Below are 21015 nucleotides of genomic sequence, written 5' to 3'. Positions count from 1 at the left end.
GAAAGTAGAGTGAATTCAAAATTGTTAAAATTTTGAAGAATAGTGTTGTTGATTTCATTTTCAAATACAAAAAATACTGTCAACTATTTTCATATAAATTTTTTGTCAAAAATTATCGCTAAATATTTCGAACTTCAGCCTTTTTCATCAAAAACAGCACGAAATAAGCTACTTTTGTCCAATTTGATTAAATTTACCGGAAGTACGACCCCATACAACACTAATAAAATTTTTGTAGACTCAAAAGGTGGCTTTTCCTAATTCAACTTCTGTTGAGAGTGCTCTGTAATTAAAACTTCGCCGTTTTTTGCTAAATTTATCCGTTGATTATCAAACACGCAGCATCTTTTTTGATTTTTTAACTAACAAAAAATCAATATCTATAACATTCGAATAATTAAGTGTTCTTAAAGAACAAACAGCATTATAAGGGCTAATTTTGGATCAATTTTGGACTACTACAATCCAAAAAGAGTTCGGATTAATCAGTCGGTCTTTTTTATTATAAAAATTGATCTTTTTTATCTTGATTAAAGAACAGAACACATCAAATCAAAGCTCAGGAGTGATAGGTCTTAGTTGCATTTAGTTTTTTTTTTGAAAGCTTATGATCGTTTTGACTTTTAAAAGTAATTGATTTTTAAATAAATAATGACTTAATGAACTTTTCCTCTTTTTTCTTAGTTTGGTGAACTTGTAGCTTATTGTCAGCAAAGAAAGAATGCTTCTTCTTTCTACTGATTTAAAATTGAATCTCTAGTGCGATTTCATGCCTTAAGTTATGGGTTTCTGGTTTTAATGCTACTTGATTTCACGTTTTTTTTCATTCTTAGATATTTGCCCATTTTTCTTGTTTCGCAGTATTGTCACTTTTTCACATTATTGACCGTTCACATATCACAATTTTGGGCTTCAAAAAGGCACAATTAATTATATTAAAATCCTGAAAGAGATAGATTATGGTTTTAGCGGCTTCGACATTACTTTCTTGAAAAAATTAATTAAATTTTAAAATTTTTCAACTGTCGTTTTTACTTTGTTATTTTAGTCGTATGAAATTTCCTGTATAATGACAGGTTTCATTGGATTTTCTTGCAAGAATGGATGGGTCTGTATTTTGATATTAGTTGATAGCTGATGGCTTTCATGACTCTGAAAACAAGTTTTTTTCCAAAATAGAAACTTTTTAACTTCGCAATTTTCTTCTTTTTATTGTCTATTTGTTACCTAGTCTTGTTAACTAGATGCCAATTATAACAATTTTGGTGTCATGGGAAGGTGTCAAAGAGACTGGCGCCACAAAATCTAATTTTTTAAAAAGAATCCGTTATGGCTTTACTGGCTTCGACACGGGGTTTTCAATAAAAAATAAAAGAAAGAAAGAATTAATTTCTCCAGATTTAAATGAATGTATCAAATCAATATAATAACTCAATAATAACTTTATCGAGAGACTCGAAGTGGACAGACAACGGGACAACACAGTCCACAAGATTTTGCCCTTCTAATTGACCACTTTACAGCCTTAAACAAAATTAAATAAATATTAAAAATATATGTTTTTCAATTCTAAACAGAAAAGAGTGCTTGTAGGTGTTTCCCCCTTTAGCTACCACTTCCCCCAACCTCCTGGTGTATTAGGTGAAACAATTACTGGATTTTTTTTGACAATTTTCCAAAGTTTTTTTCGGTGATTCTTCCAATAAAAAATGTAAAAAAATTTTTGATTTTTCATATTTGACGTTCTTTTTGTAGACGTAAGACATGTTCTGGATAATATCAGGTCTCAAGGGTTTCCTTTGGACGAACAAAAGAACCTATTTAATTATTTCATTTTGTAATTAATACCTTTCATGACTTTGGATGTAATTTTTTTCGATAAAAAAGTGTTACTTAATTTTGCCCTTTTTTCCTCTTTTGTCTTTTTGTTACCTGTTCACAGTAACAAGAGGTCTTATACTACATTATTTGTTTTTGAAGGAGGCGCAATCGAACATATTTGAGGCCCAAAATATGGCTTTATGGCTTTTCCGGCAAGTTTTAATTAAATTTTTGTTGGTTGTCTTTTTGTTGTTCTTACTTAACCGCATAAAAAATTTAATGACACGTTTTAATGTCACTCTATTGAAGCATTGGTTATAGTAATCCTATGGAATATTTTAGTTGATTTCTTTTGGCTTTCATTACTTTGAAATTATTTGTTTTTAAAAATGAGCGAATTTTTTAACTTTACTGTTTTTGTTCTTTTTCGTCTAACCTTTACCAAGGCTTATTATGGACTGGTCTCATATCTTTTCTGGTGAATTACAAGTTATTTTGTATAGTTTGACTTTCATCTGACGCTATGTTGACTTTGTTTTTAACTTTTGTTTTTTAAAACGGACATAAAGTTTTTGATGTAATTAATGTTTGTTGTTGTTATTTGACTTTGCTGTTCGTCTTAACTCGCTTTCTTAATTTTGGCATATCTCATCAATGTAGTGCATCTTTTTTTTACTCCACTGAGTTATTTGCTTTGGAAGCTATCTTTTCGTTCAAACACTATATTTTTGAAAAATTTTTGATCTTTTATATTTTTCAATCTATTCCTCATTTGGTGGACAATTATGCCAAAATTGTGGAAGAGCGGGGTAGGAACCTTGTGTACACTCGCTCATTACAAAGCCTCCTTGTCGTTTTTATGAGTGGTTGATGGGACAAAAATAATTACTCAAGATCACTTTCATTCAATTTAACGGTTTTATGTCTTAGTCGTACCACAAATTTTTGGTTTGATAGGTATCTGACGAACAGTCAAACGTTCAGCACCTGTATTCTTTAATGAATACAGGCGCTGTATTCTTGTATTATTTTAGAAGCGCCTGTATTTCACAAGTTGGAAAAGACTTCTTTGATTGAAGTTTGAAAACCAGGCATTTCTAGATCTAATTTTTCTGCGAAAGTGATTGGAGGTAGAAAGTACGTTGTATCGATATCCTACCTGCGTGAAAAGGCAAGGAGGGCAACATCTGTTAGACTTAAAAGATAAAAGGTCAAGTTGTAACATCTGTTAGACTTAAAAGATAAAAGGTCAAGTTTCTTTACTCTATAAAACCACCTTCGGTTTTTATTTTTTTGCACTGCTGTCCGCTACGCGAAGGGTCAAATACATCGGACTTTAAGAATAAACAGAATGCTAGCCAGATATCCCAATGTGATGTCAGTGAACTCCGGTTCATTTATGCTGCCATTGAAAATAAATTATTACTTAAAAATTTTCCGCCATTGTTGAAATCATGGTTTATATTCGGATATCTGGTCAACTAACTGGCGTGGGTCATGATTGTTCAAAATTGGTTTCTAAAAATGGGTAGAATTTGTTTTTTATGTAAATTTATGGATGTTTCGATTATACTACAAGAAATGAGCCATGACTAATTTAGTGTTTCATTTTTTGCGAGAATAAAAACGATTTAGATCGATTGGCGGGTACGTAGCAGCTAAGTAAAGAATTCTGTTTTCTTCGATACGTAATGTCAAACAGTTTTGAAATCATTATCAAAATCATGTTATATGTTATTTAAAAATCAATTTTATCACGCCACTAACAAATATTTGCGAAACTCCTGATGAATTCATCAGAAATACATTGTAAATTTGACAGATAAGAAAATTTGTCTTATTTAACATTAGATTTATTTGAAGATTAAGAGCCACTTAATCAAACTGAAAGCTATGATCAATATGAAGTGCTCTGTACTGTGTACGTCAATACTAGTTCTAATATTGCTCAATGCGCATTTATGTCTTGCCTTGCTGAGGGTAGTTGACTCTCCCACTCGGCAATTTAAAACCCTGGATGGCTTTTGGGACTTCCTGCCTGACTACTCTGGTGACAGTGTGAACAACCAGTGGTGGACGCAACCCCTATCTGAAGTAAGTTGATATTTTGAAAATGAGAATGCGGAAAAATTTACGGTGAGTTATTTGCGTCAGCCTACCATTGGAAGGTACGTTTCTGAGGCAAAGTGTTTGACTGAAGAAGAAATTGAAAGAACGTCGAACTTATAATGCTCTTAACCAAAATCTTAAAAATTGCACGATTCCTGCTTGTCTTAATTGCAAGTAGCCTTGGCTAGTTTGACTTCTGGTGGCCATGAATTCGCACTAGTTGAGCATCACCGACATTTTATGAAGAATTTATGTCAGTTGCTGAAGTCAGCGAGTTCTCCTGTTCAGTTGTTAGTTGAGCTATAATTGCGCGTGGATGAATTGATTTATAATTCTTCAATAACTTCTATTTTGGTTAAATTTTGTATCAAATTTTTATCTGAAAACTTAATTGAAAGAAAAAAGTAACGTAACCTTGTAGTGTGCTCTGAAATACTAGTGGAATTTTTGTTTCATATCGTTGAAAACGTCTGCTAGTAATAAGAAAGATAAAGTGTCAATTGTAATATCATCTGGATGTTACCTCTATCCTCTGGAGTTCGTACCTCTAAAACAAAGCGAAAAAGAATTCGAGCCAAAGAATTCTCGAAAAATTTACAAGTGGGTTTTGTTCACAATCATTTTCTAGGGGATCGTGAACTCTATAATCAAATGGTATTTTCTGTTCAGGCTTTTTCGAGCGTAGAAAATTGCAGTGATGATAGGAAGGATTAAAGTGATGGGAGATAAAGTTTAAAGAATTTTTCGAATGTAGTCTATTTTCAGCTAGTTTGGCTTCATTTCTATTTTTGGTTATTTGCTATTTTTACAACTGAAAATTATTAATTAGTCTTAAACGAAGTTTGTAGCAATGATATTAGTCCTGTCGGTCTTTTTATGCGATTTTTCGCTTGACCGATTTTTCGTCTGACGCTTTTGACTTTTCGTCTTCAAAAACGGGATAAACAGGTAGCGCCCTGCAAGCATTAAGTGCTCTTAGCGCTTTTCAGCTGTTTCAGCTCAAACTGTTTTGGAGACTTATACTTATACTTATGGTGTGAAGGGCGGTTATTAGAGGTTGAAGACACCACCACTGTTGACCACCACCCACACTATTGCCTCACCCCCCCCCCCCACCACCGCGCGAACAACCGCTTGCTAAAAACGCAAACTTATACTATTTTGCCATTTGTTTTCAAGCTTTTTAAAAATTTTGGACATTTTTTTTTTATTTTTATCAACCCTAGGTGTCGCAGAACCTCCTTTAGATTTTAATAAAAGGTTACTGCGTAGTTTCTAGCGGTAATCGAATGGTTTCAAGATTTTACCATCCCGAATTTTTGCGTTTTTTGACAAAACGTGCAATTTTTTCAAATTTTTTGATATTATTTTTCCTTAATCAGGTCTTTCGAGACCCAGTGGCCCAAAAACATCCTAAGGGGTTTGATAATAATTTACTGACAAATTTTTAGGCCATGGAGTAGTTTTTCAACTTTTAATACCACTTTTTAGCAATTTTTTGATAAAGCTTGCTTTTTTTAACTTATTGTAAATTTGTGTCGTTTTTTCAACCTCAATAACTAAAGAACCTCCTCTAGGATTTGATAATAGGCTACTGTATAATTTCTAGATTAAATTGAATGCAAGATTTTAAAATCACGAATTTTAGCATATTTTTGACATTTTTTGTTAATTTTTTCAACTTTTCGACATTTATGGTCGTTATTCAGGTTTTTTTTGAGCCTCTAGGGTCAGAAAACCTCAGTTAGCGTTTGATAAAAAATTACTAGAAAATTTTTGTTGGTCATGAATTTTTTTTCAACTTTTTAATATGAGTTTTGGCTATTTTTTTTATAAAGCTTCAAGTTAAGCATTTTTTTGTTTTTGAAATTTTGTCTTTTTTTAGGTTTGTTTAGCCTCAAGAGCCATGCAACTTCCGCTAGGGTTTGATAATATATTACTGCAGAGTTTATAGATGTAATGGAATATTCTTCAAGATTTTAATATCACGAATTTAAGCAATTTTTTAAAATATTTGAAAATTTTTTCATGTTTTTGAATTTTTTCCAGCGCCATAAGAGCTCCTCCAAGGTTCGATAATATGCTGCTGCATAGTTTCTATAGTTAATAGGATGGTGATCAAATTTTTATGTCTCCAGTTTTGGTAATTTTTGGATAAAATTTAAACTTTTCAAATTTTTGGAAAGCTTTTATGTTCCAAGTGTATGGAGCTTTATCAGCCTGTGAAACTATTTCAAGCTTGAAACAGGGATATCGTATAGTCTCCTGAAACATTGAAATCGTTCTTAAGATATAATCTTGAATATTAGCAAGATTATTTTAAAATTTGCAATTTTTTCAAAAATTTTTAACTGTTTTTGTCCTTTTCTGAGTTTAACGACAATTATTCCAGTCTCGAAATTGTTCAAGTGTCGGAAACGGGTTACTTGAAAGAACTTTCCAAACAAAGAATGGTTTTGAACTTTGTTTTACTGTGAAGTTGAACTCTTTTTTTAATTTTGCCTTTTTCATGTTTTTTCTATATGAATTTTACTAACAAGGCTACAAAAATAGAAGTTTATCTCTCTCTCTCTTTCTGTCTCTGTCTCACTCTATCCCGCTCTCTCTCTCTCTCTCTCTCTCTCTCTTTGTTGATGCCGCACTTGAGCTGCTGTTATGTGGCGTAATATCATCATCTCTGTCATCATCTCATTAATAATGAGTTATACTAGAAATATTTTTATCATAAATGACTTAACAGGCGCTTTTTATGAAATAATTTTTAATTGCTTTCAAAAGCAATTTGTAGCAAGTGTATTAATCCTGTTTGTCTCTTTTATGCAGTATTTCGCTCGGCCGATTTTTCGTCTACCCATTTGACTTTCGTCTGCAGAAACGGAATAAGAGATAGCGCCCAGAGGTGACTAAACCATGGTTAGCTGCTGACGAAGCCTGAAACATTGAAACCATTCTTAAGATATAATCTTGAATATTAGCAAGATTATTTTAAAATTTGCAATTTTTTTCAAAAAATTTTAACTATTTTTGTCCTTTTCTGAGTTTAACGACAATTATTCAAGTCTCGAAATTGTTCAAGTGTCGGAGACGGGTTACTTGAAAGAACTTTCCGAACAAAGAATGGTTTTGAACTTTGTTTTACTGTGAAGTTGAACTCTTTTTTTAATTTTGCCTTTTTCATGTTTTTTCTATATGAATTTTACTAACAAGGCTACAAAAATAGAAGTTTATCTCTCTCTCTCTCTCTTTCTCTCTCTGTCTCACTCTATCCCGCGCTCTCTCTCTCTCTCCTTGTTGATGCCGCACTTGAGCTGCTGTTATGTGGCGTAATGTCATCATCTCTGTCATCATCTCATTAATAATGAGTTATACTAGAAATTTTTTTATCATAAATGACTTAACAGGCGCTTTTTATGAAATAATTTTTAATTGCTCTCAAGCAATGTGTAGCAAGTGTATTAATCCTGGTTGTCTCTTTTATGCAGTTTTTCGCTCGGCCGATTTTTCGTCTACCCATTTGACTTTCGTCTGCAGAAACGGAATAAGAGATAGCGCCCAGAGATGACTAAACCATGGTTAGCTGCTGACGAAGCCTGAAACATTGAAACCATTCTTAAGATATAATCTTGAATATTAGCAAGATTATTTTAAAATTTGCAATTTTTTTCAAAAAATTTAAACTGTTTTTGTCCTTTTCTGAGTTTAACGACAATTATTCAAGTCTCGAAATTGTTCAAGTGTCGGAGACGCGTTACTTGAAAGAACTTTCCAAACAAAGAATGGTTTTGAACTTTGTTTTACTGTGAAGTTGAACTCTTTTTTTAATTTTGCCTTTTTCATGTTTTTTCTATATGAATTTTACTAACAAGGCTACAAAAATAGAAGTTTATCTCTCTCTCTTTCTCTCTCTGTCTCACTCTATCCCGCGCTCTCTCTCTCCTTGTTGATGCCGCACTTGAGCTGCTGTTATGTTTCGTAATGTCATCATCTCTGTCATCATCTCATTAATAATGAGTTATACTAGAATTATTTTTATCATAAATGACTTAACAGGCGCTTTTTATGAAATAATTTTTAATTGCTCTCAAGCAATTTGTAGCAAGTGTATTAATCCTGTTTGTCTCTTTTATGCAGTATTTCGCTCGGCCGATTTTTCGTCTACCCATTTGACTTTCGTCTGCAGAAACGGAATAAGAGATAGCGCCCAGAGGTGACTAAACCATGGTTAGCTGCTGACGAAGCCTGAAACATTGAAACCATTCTTAAGATATAATCTTGAATATTAGCAAGATTATTTTAAAATTTGCAATTTTTTCAAAAAATTTTAACTGTTTTTGTCCTTTTCTGAGTTTAACGACAATTATTCAAGTCTCGAAATTGTTCAAGTGTCGGAGACGGGTTACTTGAAAGAACTTTCCAAACAAAGAATGGTTTTGAACTTTGTTTTACTGTGAAGTTGACCTTTTTTTTTAGTTTTGCCTTTTTCATTTTTTTTCTATATGATATTTACTAACAAGGCTACAAAAATAGAAGTTGCAGAGTCGAATCTCCTCTAGGAAACTATTCCTATCTCTTTCTCTCTCTGTCCGTTAGGGATCCTTTCCTTCTCTTTCTAGTTCACGTTTTATCTTCTCTCTTTCTCTCTCTGTCTCACTCTATCCCGCTCTCTCTCTCTCTTTGTTGATGCCGCACTTCAGCTGCTGTTATGTGGCGTAATGTCATCATCTCTGTCATCATCTCAGTAATAATGAGTTAAACTAGAAATTTATTTATCATAATTGACTTAACAGGCGCTCTTTATGAAATAATTTTTAATTGCTCTCAAGCAATTTGTAGCAAGTATATTAATCCTGTTTGTCTCTTTTATGCAGTTTTTCGCTCGGCCGATTTTTCGTCTACCCATTGGACTTTCGTCTGTTTTAAGCTAAAAAACTGCTTGAAAAACTAATTCAACTGAAATGGTCTTTTTAAATACAAAATGTTAGCGTGGCTATTTTTAGAATCTCCTATTGTTCAGAATCTTTAGAATGAAGGGGTTTCTTTTCTGGTCTGAATGCTCTCATTCTAAATTTAGGCCGATGACGTAATTGGCGACAATTTACTAATAAAAGTGTTATCAGAAGTGCAAAAAATTTTTTGAGCTTCTAGGGTCAGAAAACCTCAGTTAGGGTTTGATAACAAATTACTAGAGAATTTTTGTTGGTCATGAATTATTTTTCAATTTTTTAATATCAGTTTTAGCTGTTTTTTTTTCAAAAAGCTTTAAGTTAAGCATTTTTTTGTTTTTTTTTGAAATTTTGTAATTTTTTAAGGTTTGTTTAGCCTTTAGAACCATGCAACTTCCTCTAGGGTTTAATAATATGTTACTGCAGAGTTTATAGATTTAATGGAATGTTCTTCAAGATTTTAATATCACGAATTTAAGCAATTTTTTAAAATAATTGAAGTTTTTTCATGTTTTTGAATTTTTACAGCACCAGGGCCATGGAACCTCCTCCAAGGTTCGATAGTAAGCTGCTGCATAGTTTCTATAGTTAATGGGATGGTGATGAAAGAAAAAATTTTATGACTCCAGTTTTGGTAATTTTTGGATAAAATTTCAACTTTTTAAATTTTTGGAAAGCTTTTATGTTCCAAGTGTATGGAGCTTTATCAGCCTGTGAAACTATTTCAAGCTTGAAACGGGGATATCAGATAGTCTCCTGAAACAATGAAATCGTTCTTAAGGTATAATCTTGAATATTAGCAAGATTATCTTAAAATTTGCATTTTTTTTTTTCAAAATTTTTAATTATTTTTGTCCTTTTCTGAGTTTAACGACAATTATTCAAGTCTCGAAATTGTTCAAGTCTCGGAGACGGATTACTTGAAAGAATTTTCGAAACAAAGAATGGTTTTGATTTTTGTTTTACTGTGAAGTTGAACTCTTTTTTTAATTTTGCCTTTTTCATGTTTTTTCTATATGAATTTTACTAACAAGGCTACAAAAATAGAAGTTTATCTCTCTCTCTCTTTCTGTCTCTGTCTCACTCTATCCCGCTCTCTCTCTCTCTCTCTCTCTCTCTCTCTGTCTCACTCTATCCCGCTCTCTCTCTCTCTCTCTCTCTCTCTCTCTCTCTTTGTTGATGCCGCACTTCAGCTGCTGTAATGTCATCATCTCATTAACAATGAGTTATACTAGAAATATTTTTATCATAAATGACTTAACAGGCACTCTTTATGAAATAATTTTTAATTGCTCTCAAAAACAATTTGTAGCAAGTATATTAATCCTGTTTGTCTCTTTTATGCAGTTTTTCGCTCGGCCGATTTTTCGTCTACCCATTTGACTTTTGTCTGCAGAAACGGAATAAGAGATAGCGCCCAGAGGTGACTAAACCATGGTTAGCTGCTGACGAAGCCAACTGCTCGCCCGTCGTTTGAGAGCAATTCGCCCGACGTTAGTCGGTTGTTTTAAGCTGAAAAACTGCTTGAAAAACTAATTCAACTGAAATGGTCTTTTTAAATACAAAATGTTAGCCTTGCTATTTTTAGAATCTCCTATTTTTCAGAATCTTTAGAATGAAAGGGTTTCTTTTCTGGTCTGAATGCTCTCATTCTAAATTTAGGCCGATGACGTAATTGGCGACAATTTACTAATAAAAGTGTTATCAGAAGTGCGAAAATTTTTTTGAGCTTCTAGGGTCAGAAAACCTCAGTTAGGGTTTGATAACAAATTACTAGAGAATTTTTGTTGGTCATGAATTATTTTTCAATTTTTTAATATCAGTTTTAGCTGTTTTTTTTTCAAAAAGCTTTAAGTTAAGCATTTTTTTGTTTTTTTTTTGAAATTTTGTAATTTTTTAAGGTTTGTTTAGCCTTTAGAACCATGCAACTTCCTCTAGGGTTTAATAATATGTTACTGCAGAGTTTATAGATTTAATGGAATGTTCTTCAAGATTTTAATATCACGAATTTAAGCAATTTTTTAAAACAATTGAAGTTTTTTCATGTTTTTGAATTTTTACAGCACCAGGGCCATGGCACCTCCTCCAAGGTTCGATAGTAAGCTGCTGCATAGTTTCTATAGTAAATGGGATGGTGATGAAAGAAAATTTTATGACTCCAGTTTTGGTAATTTTTGGATAAAATTTCAACTTTTTAAATTTTTGGAAAGCTTTTATTTTCCAAGTGTATGGAGCTTTATCAGCCTGTGAAACTATCTCAAGCTTGAAACGGGGATATCGGATAGTCTCCTGAAACAATGAAATCGTTCTTAAGGTATAATCTTGAATATTAGCAAGATTATCTTAAAATTTGCAGTTTTTTTTCAAAATTTTTAATTATTTTTGTCCTTTTCTGAGTTTAACGACAATTATTCAAGTCTCGAAATTGTTCAAGTCTCGGAGACGGATTACTTGAAAGAATTTTCGAAACAAAGAATGGTTTTGATTTTTGTTTTACTGTGAAGTTGAACTCTTTTTTTAGTTCTGCCTTTTTCAGTTTTTTTCTATATGAATTTTACAAGGCTACAAAAATAGAAGTTGCGGAGTCGAATCTCCTCTAGGAAAATATTCCTATCTCTTTCTCTCTCTGTCGGTTAGGGTTCCTTTCCTTCTCTTTCTAGTTCACGTTTTATCTCTCTCTCTCTCTCTCTGTCTCACTCTATCCCGCTCTCTATCTCTCTCTCTCTCTCTCTCTCTCTCTCTTTGTTGATGCCGCACTTCAGCTGCTGTAATGTCATCATCTCATTAACAATGAGTTATACTAGAAATATTTTTATCATAAATGACTTAACAGGCACTCTTTATGAAATAATTTTTAATTGCTTTCAAAAGCAATTTGTAGCAAGTATATTAATCCTGTTTGTCTCTTTTATGCAGTTTTTCGCTCGGCCGGTTTTTCGTCTACCCTTTTGACTTTCGTCTGCAGAAACGGAATAAGAGATAGCGCCCAGAGGTGACTAAACCATGGTTAGCTGCTGACAAAGCCAACTGCTCGCCCGTCGTTTGAGAGCAATTCGCCCGACGTTAGTCGGTTGTTTTAAGCTGAAAAACTGCTTGAAAAACTAATTCAACTGAAATGGTCTTTTTAAATACAAAATGTTAGCCTGGCTATTTTTAGAATCTCCTCTTTTTCAGAATCTTTAGAATGAAGGGGTTTCGTTTTCGGTCTGAATGCTCTCATTCTGAATTTAGGCCGATGACGTAATTGGCGACTGTTTACTATTTAAAGTGTTATCAGAAGTGCGAAAAATTGGTTTAATTTTGGAACTCTAAATCGGAGTAGTTGTCTATAATACGCTCTAATCATACCATTAAACTAATACGACCCCTTAAACTGCTGCCAGCAGATTGAAATTTAATAGTGCTACCGCCAGTCGTTTGACAGCAATTCGTTTAACTTACTTCGGTATTTTTTTTGCTTTTGTTGTGAATTTAATGTGGCAATGTGAACAGTTGTCTTTTTCAATGCTGATTGCGTGCAATTTTGAAGACTTTTTCAATAACTGCGATGTCTGAGTGAAGCTATTATTGGACTTCCTTTTTTAAATTTCAAAGAGTTTGATTTGTATCAGGTGTCTGCCTTTTTCTAAAATTTGGAGTCCGAATGGATCGCTATTCTAATCAAACCGAACTAGTCTAGAGAGGGCAAAACTAGTGGTTCTTATGGCGCGCAGTTTTCATTTTGAACTTAAAGACAGAACACTGTTTGTTTGTCAAAGTGTGGTAATTTGACTTCTGTTGCCAGTGTTTTGTCGATTGATCTTTTTTCGTCAAGGCTTTTAAATGGGAATACCGGTGATATAATATTGTATAGCTGCACGTTTGGACTTACTAATAGGGTTGCGAATTGTTATTGGACTTAATGTTAGTGATTTTTTTAAGTTTTGCTACATTTTTGCTGTCGTTTTTGGTGTCTCATCGCTGAGCAGCAATAAAGATAGTTCTAAGTGGCTCTCAAATGAAGCTTAAATAAAGCTTAGTACCAACGCGTTTCGTACTCAGATGAAATAAATTGGCGGAGACGTAAAGCATTAAGTTACCATTTAGTGTTTAAAGGTTTTGTTGTTTTCGTGTTTAAATTCTGCAATTTAGCTTCTGGAATCATCCACATCCTGCAAAGTTCACTCAAAATTTAGCCTCAAATTTGTTTTTATATAAAATTATTTTATGAAGAAATTTCAGCATGGAGACACGATTCCAATGCCAGTTCCCGCTTCTTTCAACGACATCACCACAGATGCTAAATTAAAGGATCATCTGGGCTGGGTGTGGTACGAGACCCAGTTCACTACACCCACTCTCTGGCTCAATGGATCCGGGCAATATGATCCGAGTGAGCGACAGATTTTTGTTCGGTTCGAAAGTGCACATTATTACGCAATGGTGGTGAGTTATTCTTCTCATTTCATAGAGCACTCGTTTCGAAACCCGCCGCCCGCCAATTTAAGATAAGAAAATTAGACCTGCGGAAATAAACCCCCCACTTGCTGGCGGGTCAGGGCCATTCCTTAGCGGCCACTGGCACTTTATATAAAATATCGCAGCCAAAATTCAATTTTGGCGTTGGTTTTTTCCGCTAGGGTTTATTTCCTAGACCCCAAATTCACCGCCAGAGAGCATTTAGAGCTTGTTATGTGCTTTAGTTAATGAAATTAAAATTTATTGATAGCCGCGATATCAAAGATATTATGATCTCATCTTAAGGATTTGGATTGTATTGGTGCGCTGATTTTTCAATTGGGGGTATTGAATCTGTTCACACATTTTCGACATTTTGATATCAATGAGAAGTCAAATAGTAGTAGTAGTGATTTTGGTCAGAGTACAAACGAGAGCGAGAAAGGAAACTGTTTATAGCTTGAAACTTTCTCACACGAATCTGTCTTCATAAAATACAAGTGAACGTTTTAGGTGTGTTTTATTGTCTGTGTCTTATTAGCACTTACAATCATTAATTATAAATCATATGGGATCTCTAATGTGGCACAAGCAAACCTATTTAGTATTTCAGCTTGATAGCTTATCGTCTCTTTGACTTGATCATTATGTTTAGTCTCAAAAATTAGTCTCAAAAATTCTTAATGCTTAGTCTCAAAAATTACAGGTCCCACTGGCTTGCTAAGGAGACATAAACAAAACTATTGAATAATTCCAGTTGGTAGTTTTTGGTTTTTATGACTTAATCCCTATGTTTGTCATAAAATAATAGTAAACTTTTGAATTTTGCACGTTTTTGTTCTTTTTGTCTCATCATTAGTGTCAATAAGGCCGCGTTCAATGGGATTTTAACACATAAACACTAAACCTATTTAATGCTTGTTTTCTGTCGACAGGAAAAGTTTTAACTTTGACAATGGGTTTTATCATTCAATAATTTTTTTTATTTTTGCCTTCATTTTTTTTGTTTTTTAATAGCCGCCGTCAGCCTCTCAAACGGCTATTATTTAGGCACTCTCCGTTTTTTTTTTAAAAAAATCGCTCTACCTTTTGATCACGTTTTTCGTTTTTCATAAGTCACGTTTGACTTCTGACTTACCTCACTCACTGTTTCAACTGAATGGTTTTTAAATCCGTTCACTCAATGAATTACGCAAGATAGTGAATACAGTCAAGATCAAAAGAGCAAAATCAAAAGAGACGGGGTAAACCGATAAAGACCGGTCATTGAGAATTAGGTTAGCAAAGTTCATTAGAGTGTTTGCTAGCTGACATTGGTATTAGGCTTATTATCTTTCAGTTTAGAAGCTGAATTAAGTGTAGTTTTAGAATTCAACCGAAACTGCACGCCGAATTAGAACACTTTTTGACACTAAAAAAATTAAAAATTTGGTTAATTTATCTTTTTTTGTCATTTTCTGTTTCAATCCCGATGTGCATCAAGCGCGTCAACGGCGGCTATTTTCCGGCAATCTGGCGGCTATGTTGTCGACTTGGCATTTAGTCTCTTCAATGACAGTCCCACTTGTTTTTGAAAACCGAAACCTAACCTGTTTAATATTTTAGTTTTTTGTTAATTTTGATATGATTTTGGCACTGTGCTTAGAAAAAACATTTTCTAAATAAGTTATTCCCTGATTTGTTGTGTTTATGGTCTTGTCTCTTAGTCTCAATATTTATTAATTCCACTGGTCCTCTACAACAAAGTTTGATGCATTTAATTTACTTATTTTTGCAGCTAATAGTTTTCTTGCTCAGAAGCTATTTGTTTTGAATTGCTGTGAATAATACTTTCGCTTGTTTGTATTTTGGCCACTCTGTTCCTTAGTGCAATTACTAAAGGAAATTATGTGTTCGCCGATTTTAGTTTATTATTGTTTGTTTTAATTAGCTTGACGTCAAAGAAATGGTAGAAAAAAAATCTTTTAAAAAATTTGTCTCTCTGCTCTGATTTTTGATTGGGGGGTCATGTGTTTTATTAGTCATCGTAGGCTGGCCTTTGAAATAAGGTTTGTTGCCAGGTTATTAGTTATTCAATTATTTTAATCAAGAAATAAGTTTGTCAGGACATCTTCGGCAATGTGTTCTACAATCCCAAGAAATTGAATTGTATTGCTGCTCTGTTCTTTTGTTTTTACACGTTTTTCCATTACTTTGGTCTTTCAATAGGGGATGAGCAGGTAACGACCAGTGGGCATTAAGTTTCCGTAATCCAAGGTTAAAAGATTATTTTTAGGAATTTTGAGTCCAAATTGTGCAATTTTAACGGTTTTAAAACAATTGATTTAAGATTTTCCGCAATTTTTAAGAGTTTAGGTATTATTCAAGTTTTCTGAACGTAATTAATATACTCCGAGCTTTGTCGATATTTATGGGTAAGCGAAATTTTTTAGGCTCGAACTGGGTTTACTGGATAGTTTCTGGAGACAACGAAATAGTTCTGAAGATATTAATATGACGAATTTTGGCAACATTTAAATGAAGTTTGCTATGGTTTTCAAAATTTTTGTTATTTTTTGAGTTTATTGACCCTGAAAATTCAATGAGTTTTTTTAGGTCTTGTTGGTCTTTTGGGTAGCTGGACAACTTCGTGATACAGAAAATGGTTCTGATCAAGTTACTATTTGAAATTTAGAAACTTTCAATAATATTTAAGTATTTGTAATATTCCTCTTATTTTTAATCTTCAGTGGCTATTAAACCCCTTTCAAGGCTTTTGTGGGTATATGTAAATGGATCAAATTTTGCCTTCGGTGTTAAAGCATCAAATGTTTTGGCAATTTTTAAATACTCAGTTTTTTGCGACTGTATTTTAAATACTCAACTTTTGCGACTGTTTATCTTTTTGGCTGGCATTGTTCAGTTGATCTGCTGGTCACATAGAGTAGTTCTAAGTATCTCTTTCAAATCTTTGGATTTGTTAATGTCTTGACCTGCCATGTTTTTGTTTAATTTGTGTTCTCCGCTGATGATTCTTGTAACCATTTGACTTCTTCTTTTTCAGTGACTTCTACTGCCTTGCAGTTGACTTTGTGTGCATAGCATCATTTGTTGCTCTTGTATTTCAGTTTTGTAAACAGTTTTTAAGTCTTTTGTGTGATAAATTTTCGACTTTCAGAAAATGAATTGTGAACTCAATTAATTTTTTCAAAATGTTTACATATCATTCCATTTACTAAACGGTGTTGTAAACTTGTGTGCTCTAATTCCGAGGATTCGTGTTGTTGAATGTTGCGTTTCCAACATCTTGTTCTAACATTTCTATTCTAAGAGTTTATTGCTGCATATTTCAAAAAGCTATTATTAAACTCCAGTCTAATCCTTAGAGAACAAGATATCTATCGTTATTCTTTTCTATTCTCAATTCCATTGAAGGTCAAGTAGGTCTGTTACCGCTTCCGGTTATGTTTCTCTGATTGATTCAATGTTAACACCGTAATATTGTCATATCTTACGCAAATGTCTTTTGCATATATGAAGGTTATACTTGTACAATCGGGAAAAAATATGTTTTTTAATGGCAACCGATTTTATTAAAATTCTGAAACTTAGCCCAATTATAGTAAGCTATGTGAGTTATCTTTAAAAATCAGATTTATATGTAATTATCCGTTAACTTTTATCTATTATAACTCGTTATTCTCTGTAATCGATGCAAATTTTGCTTGAATTAATATTTAGATATTTTTAATACAATTTTGTTATATTTTAACTTTGTTCTTTGGTTTAAGTATATCAATGGAGAATACCTGACAGAGCATTCGATTGGCCACCTTCCATTTGAGGCAGAAATTGGTCAATATCTGATCACGAATGACAGCAGCCGCATGAACAGATTAACAGTGGCTCTGAACAACACTTTGAATGCTACCACAGTCCCGCCCGCAGCATACAACTACAAAAGCAATAATACCCACTTCATGTTAGAATACAGTGTTGTAGTTTTTGTTTTGTTAACTTTGACAGATCTGAATTCTTTTCTGTTGCACTCGTACAAAATTTTTAGTTATTATAATGGTCCTGCCAGTGTTTGCCCCCTACAAGCAGAATTTTACATAGACTCTTTGATATTGACTTCATAAAAACATATTTAAAACAGTTTTCAGAACAGTTTTTTAAAAACATATTAATGTAGGGAAAGTGTACAAAATATTGAATAGATGTAGATAAAATAAGCTGCATTTAATTTCGCAAAAAAGCGTTCAAAAAAAATTGTTTTTGACTCCAGAGGCAGCCAGGAAATACATCTTGAATTTAACGTTCAAAAAATGTTTTCCTGTAGGCAGAGAAACGTCCAGCCAAAGAATTTATAATAAGTTGAACATACTCGTTCTAATCATATATTTTGAAAACGTAGTTTGGCGCAAAATATTTTTCAGCCTCTTTCGCTCTAATCAGCCTTCCTATCATAACGGGATAGATTGGTACAGCACTAAAATACGTTTAAAAACTCAGAAAGCCTCAATTGATGCACCAAACTATACCATTAGCTACTGCAATCATGGTAGTCGCAAATATGAACAAATAATATGCACAAATTTTGCCAAAATTTAACCATCTTCAAGGCATATTATCATATTTACAAAAAAATTGTTGAAATCAGACACTAAAATATTCAAATTTTCCGATAAAACAACCAAAAATATTTGTCTGAAATACATTCAAAACCATAAAAGTGATACTCCCATTAGATACAGGCACCATTACTAACTGAAGGCTCCTAATTTTGGCCAATACAACGATTCCTGTTGAGTACATGTCTTCAAAAGTTCTATTATGGGAGAAATCATGCTTGAATATCAGCTCTGTTTAAAAGAAACGATTGTATGACCCGATTGGTAGCTCCAAACACTATAATTCAAACAATAACATTATATCAGAACCACAGAAGTTCATTTTGACCATTCAAAACTAATAGCATATGAACAGTTGCATAAAATTTCACCTCATGTTTGACAATTCCGAGAAATAGCCAGGTTCAGAGCATAAAATTAATAATAGATCTGTGAAAAACTCTTAAATTGACAATTTTTGCGCTGCAGGCCACGCGTTAGATTTAAGCCCGATTGGAACCTTTTAGTAATGTGATAACTACAAGCACCTGAAATTTTACATTGTTTTGCTTTTCACTAACACGCACACAAACCTAACAAAAATGTCACTGAACCCGATTTTGCGGCAGAGTTGTTCCTCATCAATCTCTACCAACTGGACTACACCAAAATAGCTCAAGAACTAATGAAATGAAAATTTTATATAATTACAACCTGACACAGTGTATAAATTTGGCGAAATCTCAACAAAATTAAAATTGAAATTTCTCAAGTACGGCCTCATACTGGTTTATATCTCATCCAGTTGTTAACAGAAACGAGGAAAAGTGACTAGTACTCATAGACACAGACTTCAATCAGTATTTGACAGAAAAATTTGAATTTCTGCACTAAAATTATCTTTCCAACAGTCAAAAGCCTTTAGTATCGAAGAAATTTAGAACAAGTTTACCAGATCAATCACCTAAATATGAAGTTACGAAAAATTGAGCTGTAAATTCAGCTGAAACTAGTCAACTCTCACCGGCGCTCTCCCTCGGACATTACCACTATTAATTGTACTGTGAGCAGCACGATCCCTAGTTTAAGTTAAACGAGTTACATACCGCTCAGCTACGTTCTTTCTGCAAATCAATTGCCAAAATTGGGGACTGTCAAAAGTACTCAACCAGTATTATCTTGAAAATTTGATTAAACAATTCAACACTTCAAAATTCGACCCCCAGCCACTTTACCCGTAACTATGGATCCCTCCCGAAACCATACACTCAAACCAACACCAAAATGCGTAATAATAATAAATACTCGCGTCACAAACCAATTTAAACAGAGTACACCTAAAACACTTCATAATAAAACCATATTGAAAAACAAAGAACCAAAATTCTGAGTATACCAAATAAGTGGGCAAATAAACAACACAAAACATAGTAAAGACCATTTGAACATCTAGATCCGAAACACAATCAGAAGAATTTCCTGAAATGATTAATTTTTTCACAGTATTTCTTCCTCTTCGGATCAATTTTGAGAACCCAATCGATAATGAAGAAAATCGGGCTCAATGAGTTATCCTCCATAAGGAGTCAAAAATCTATATAACGGACCGGTTCATAAATGTTGAGTTTTCGGTACCATTCCCTCGATATAACTTTACAATTCGACGAGAAGAGACTTTACTATGCGGAATGACATCAAAAGGAATTACGCTGACTGTTTTTGTAACGAAGTGTTGACCAAAACCTACATCAATAAAACTGACTTATTCTGTTTTGATTGCCTCTACCGAAATATCCTAAAGGAAACGGTAGAAGCCGAATTTGAAGAGCAAAAAGTATGAAACGAGACCGAACAACTCCTTAGCAGAGTCGAAAGCAACATCAAAATTCAAAAAAGAGAGCCTCCCCTCTTGCAATAGCTGAAGCTGGAATTAGATTATTCGACCCAGGAGTCTCTTAGCATTGAAGAATGCATAGGAATAACAGGAATTCTTGGTTCTTTTGAGCGAAAGTCTCTGAAATCTGAAAACATCAATCGATTACCCAGCAGTTTCAATAGCCCTCAAACTATCTCATGGAAACTACCACCCAAACCGATGCAAAGTTTTTCCAAGTTGCCGACGAGCTTGCAAAAGTTTATAAAATAGAGAACGAAATGCAAGAAAATCAGAAATGAAACTGGAACTTGGTAGAAAAATAACTTGTAATCAAGATAATAACATTAATGAAATACGAATTTGCTTCCAGATGCAAGTTTCACAACAATAGCTGAAGTTTAGTTTTGATACAGTCGTTTAGTTACTTTTCGCACGTTATGTAAACATTAAAGTTTATGGAGCAGCATTACATTCATTTTGTATTGTTGTTATTAATGCCATTCAGTATTTACCTGACAAGCGCCTCTTTATTCCCCTAGTATCACGTAAATCTTTGATTTGGAACAATCACTCAGTCCATGATAGTCAAAAAATGCCCCAGATTGTTTAATTGCGGCAATACTCATCACTGACATTCTTTCGTACCATGATTGAAAGGTTGTACAAAAGATTTCAACAGCAGAAAACGATCTTTTACTGACATTGGTCAATAAACGATGGAGTCCACGCTGATGGAGTCCTTTGACTGTGATTCTCGTCGTACCTAGTAACCTTCAATTTTTTGTTGAGCTATGTGACAGAGAGAATGTTTTGTTACCAAACCCAGAACGAGCGCAGGACCTTGTATTTAAGCATCAGCCTTTAGTGATTTTTTAATTAGTTCGATTGGTTTCGAGAAAAGTAGCCGACAAATCAACATCCCTCACAGAAGTTGTATTATATTTTTAATCTTTTTAAAATGTGACCATCAGATACCATGTTTAGAGACTACATCAAAGTTAGAGTTGATTTGAAAAGTTGTCTGCTTCTTCCAACAAAAGCATAAATGTAAAGTTACCTGGTCCACTTGAACATGTAATGTTTTCAGTCCGGAAAATGGATGGGTTACAAAAATTTGAATCCAGTTTTGAATCAAACCTTCGCTTATTAAGGAAAGTGAAGACTGATTTCATTTATTCCAGCAAAAATTTATCAATAGATTCACTTGAAATAGCAAAACCGAGTACCGTCAAAATAA

The 21015-nt window shown here is 33.4% G+C and overlaps 2 protein-coding genes across 2 annotated transcripts in view; both read left to right on the top strand.

Moving 5' to 3' along the window:
- LOC142341766 (uncharacterized) overlaps nucleotides 1-21015 on the top strand; it is a 553339-nt gene that overhangs the window by 395332 nt on the left and 136992 nt on the right. The window lies entirely within an intron of this gene.
- LOC142341760 (beta-glucuronidase-like) overlaps nucleotides 3663-21015 on the top strand; it is a 66441-nt gene continuing 49088 nt past the window's right edge. Inside the window, exons 1-3 of the mRNA XM_075392963.1 lie at nucleotides 3663-3915; nucleotides 13095-13298; nucleotides 17081-17271. Of these exons, the coding sequence (XP_075249078.1) occupies nucleotides 3715-3915; nucleotides 13095-13298; nucleotides 17081-17271 (596 nt within the window). The 5' untranslated portion in view covers nucleotides 3663-3714. The remainder of the gene's footprint in view (nucleotides 3916-13094; nucleotides 13299-17080; nucleotides 17272-21015) is intronic.

Source organism: Convolutriloba macropyga, chromosome 6, assembly GCF_964194025.1.
Source record: "Convolutriloba macropyga chromosome 6, txConMacr16.3, whole genome shotgun sequence".
NCBI lineage: Eukaryota > Metazoa > Xenacoelomorpha > Acoela > Convolutidae > Convolutriloba > Convolutriloba macropyga.
This window is presented reverse-complemented; position numbering and strand designations above follow the sequence as displayed.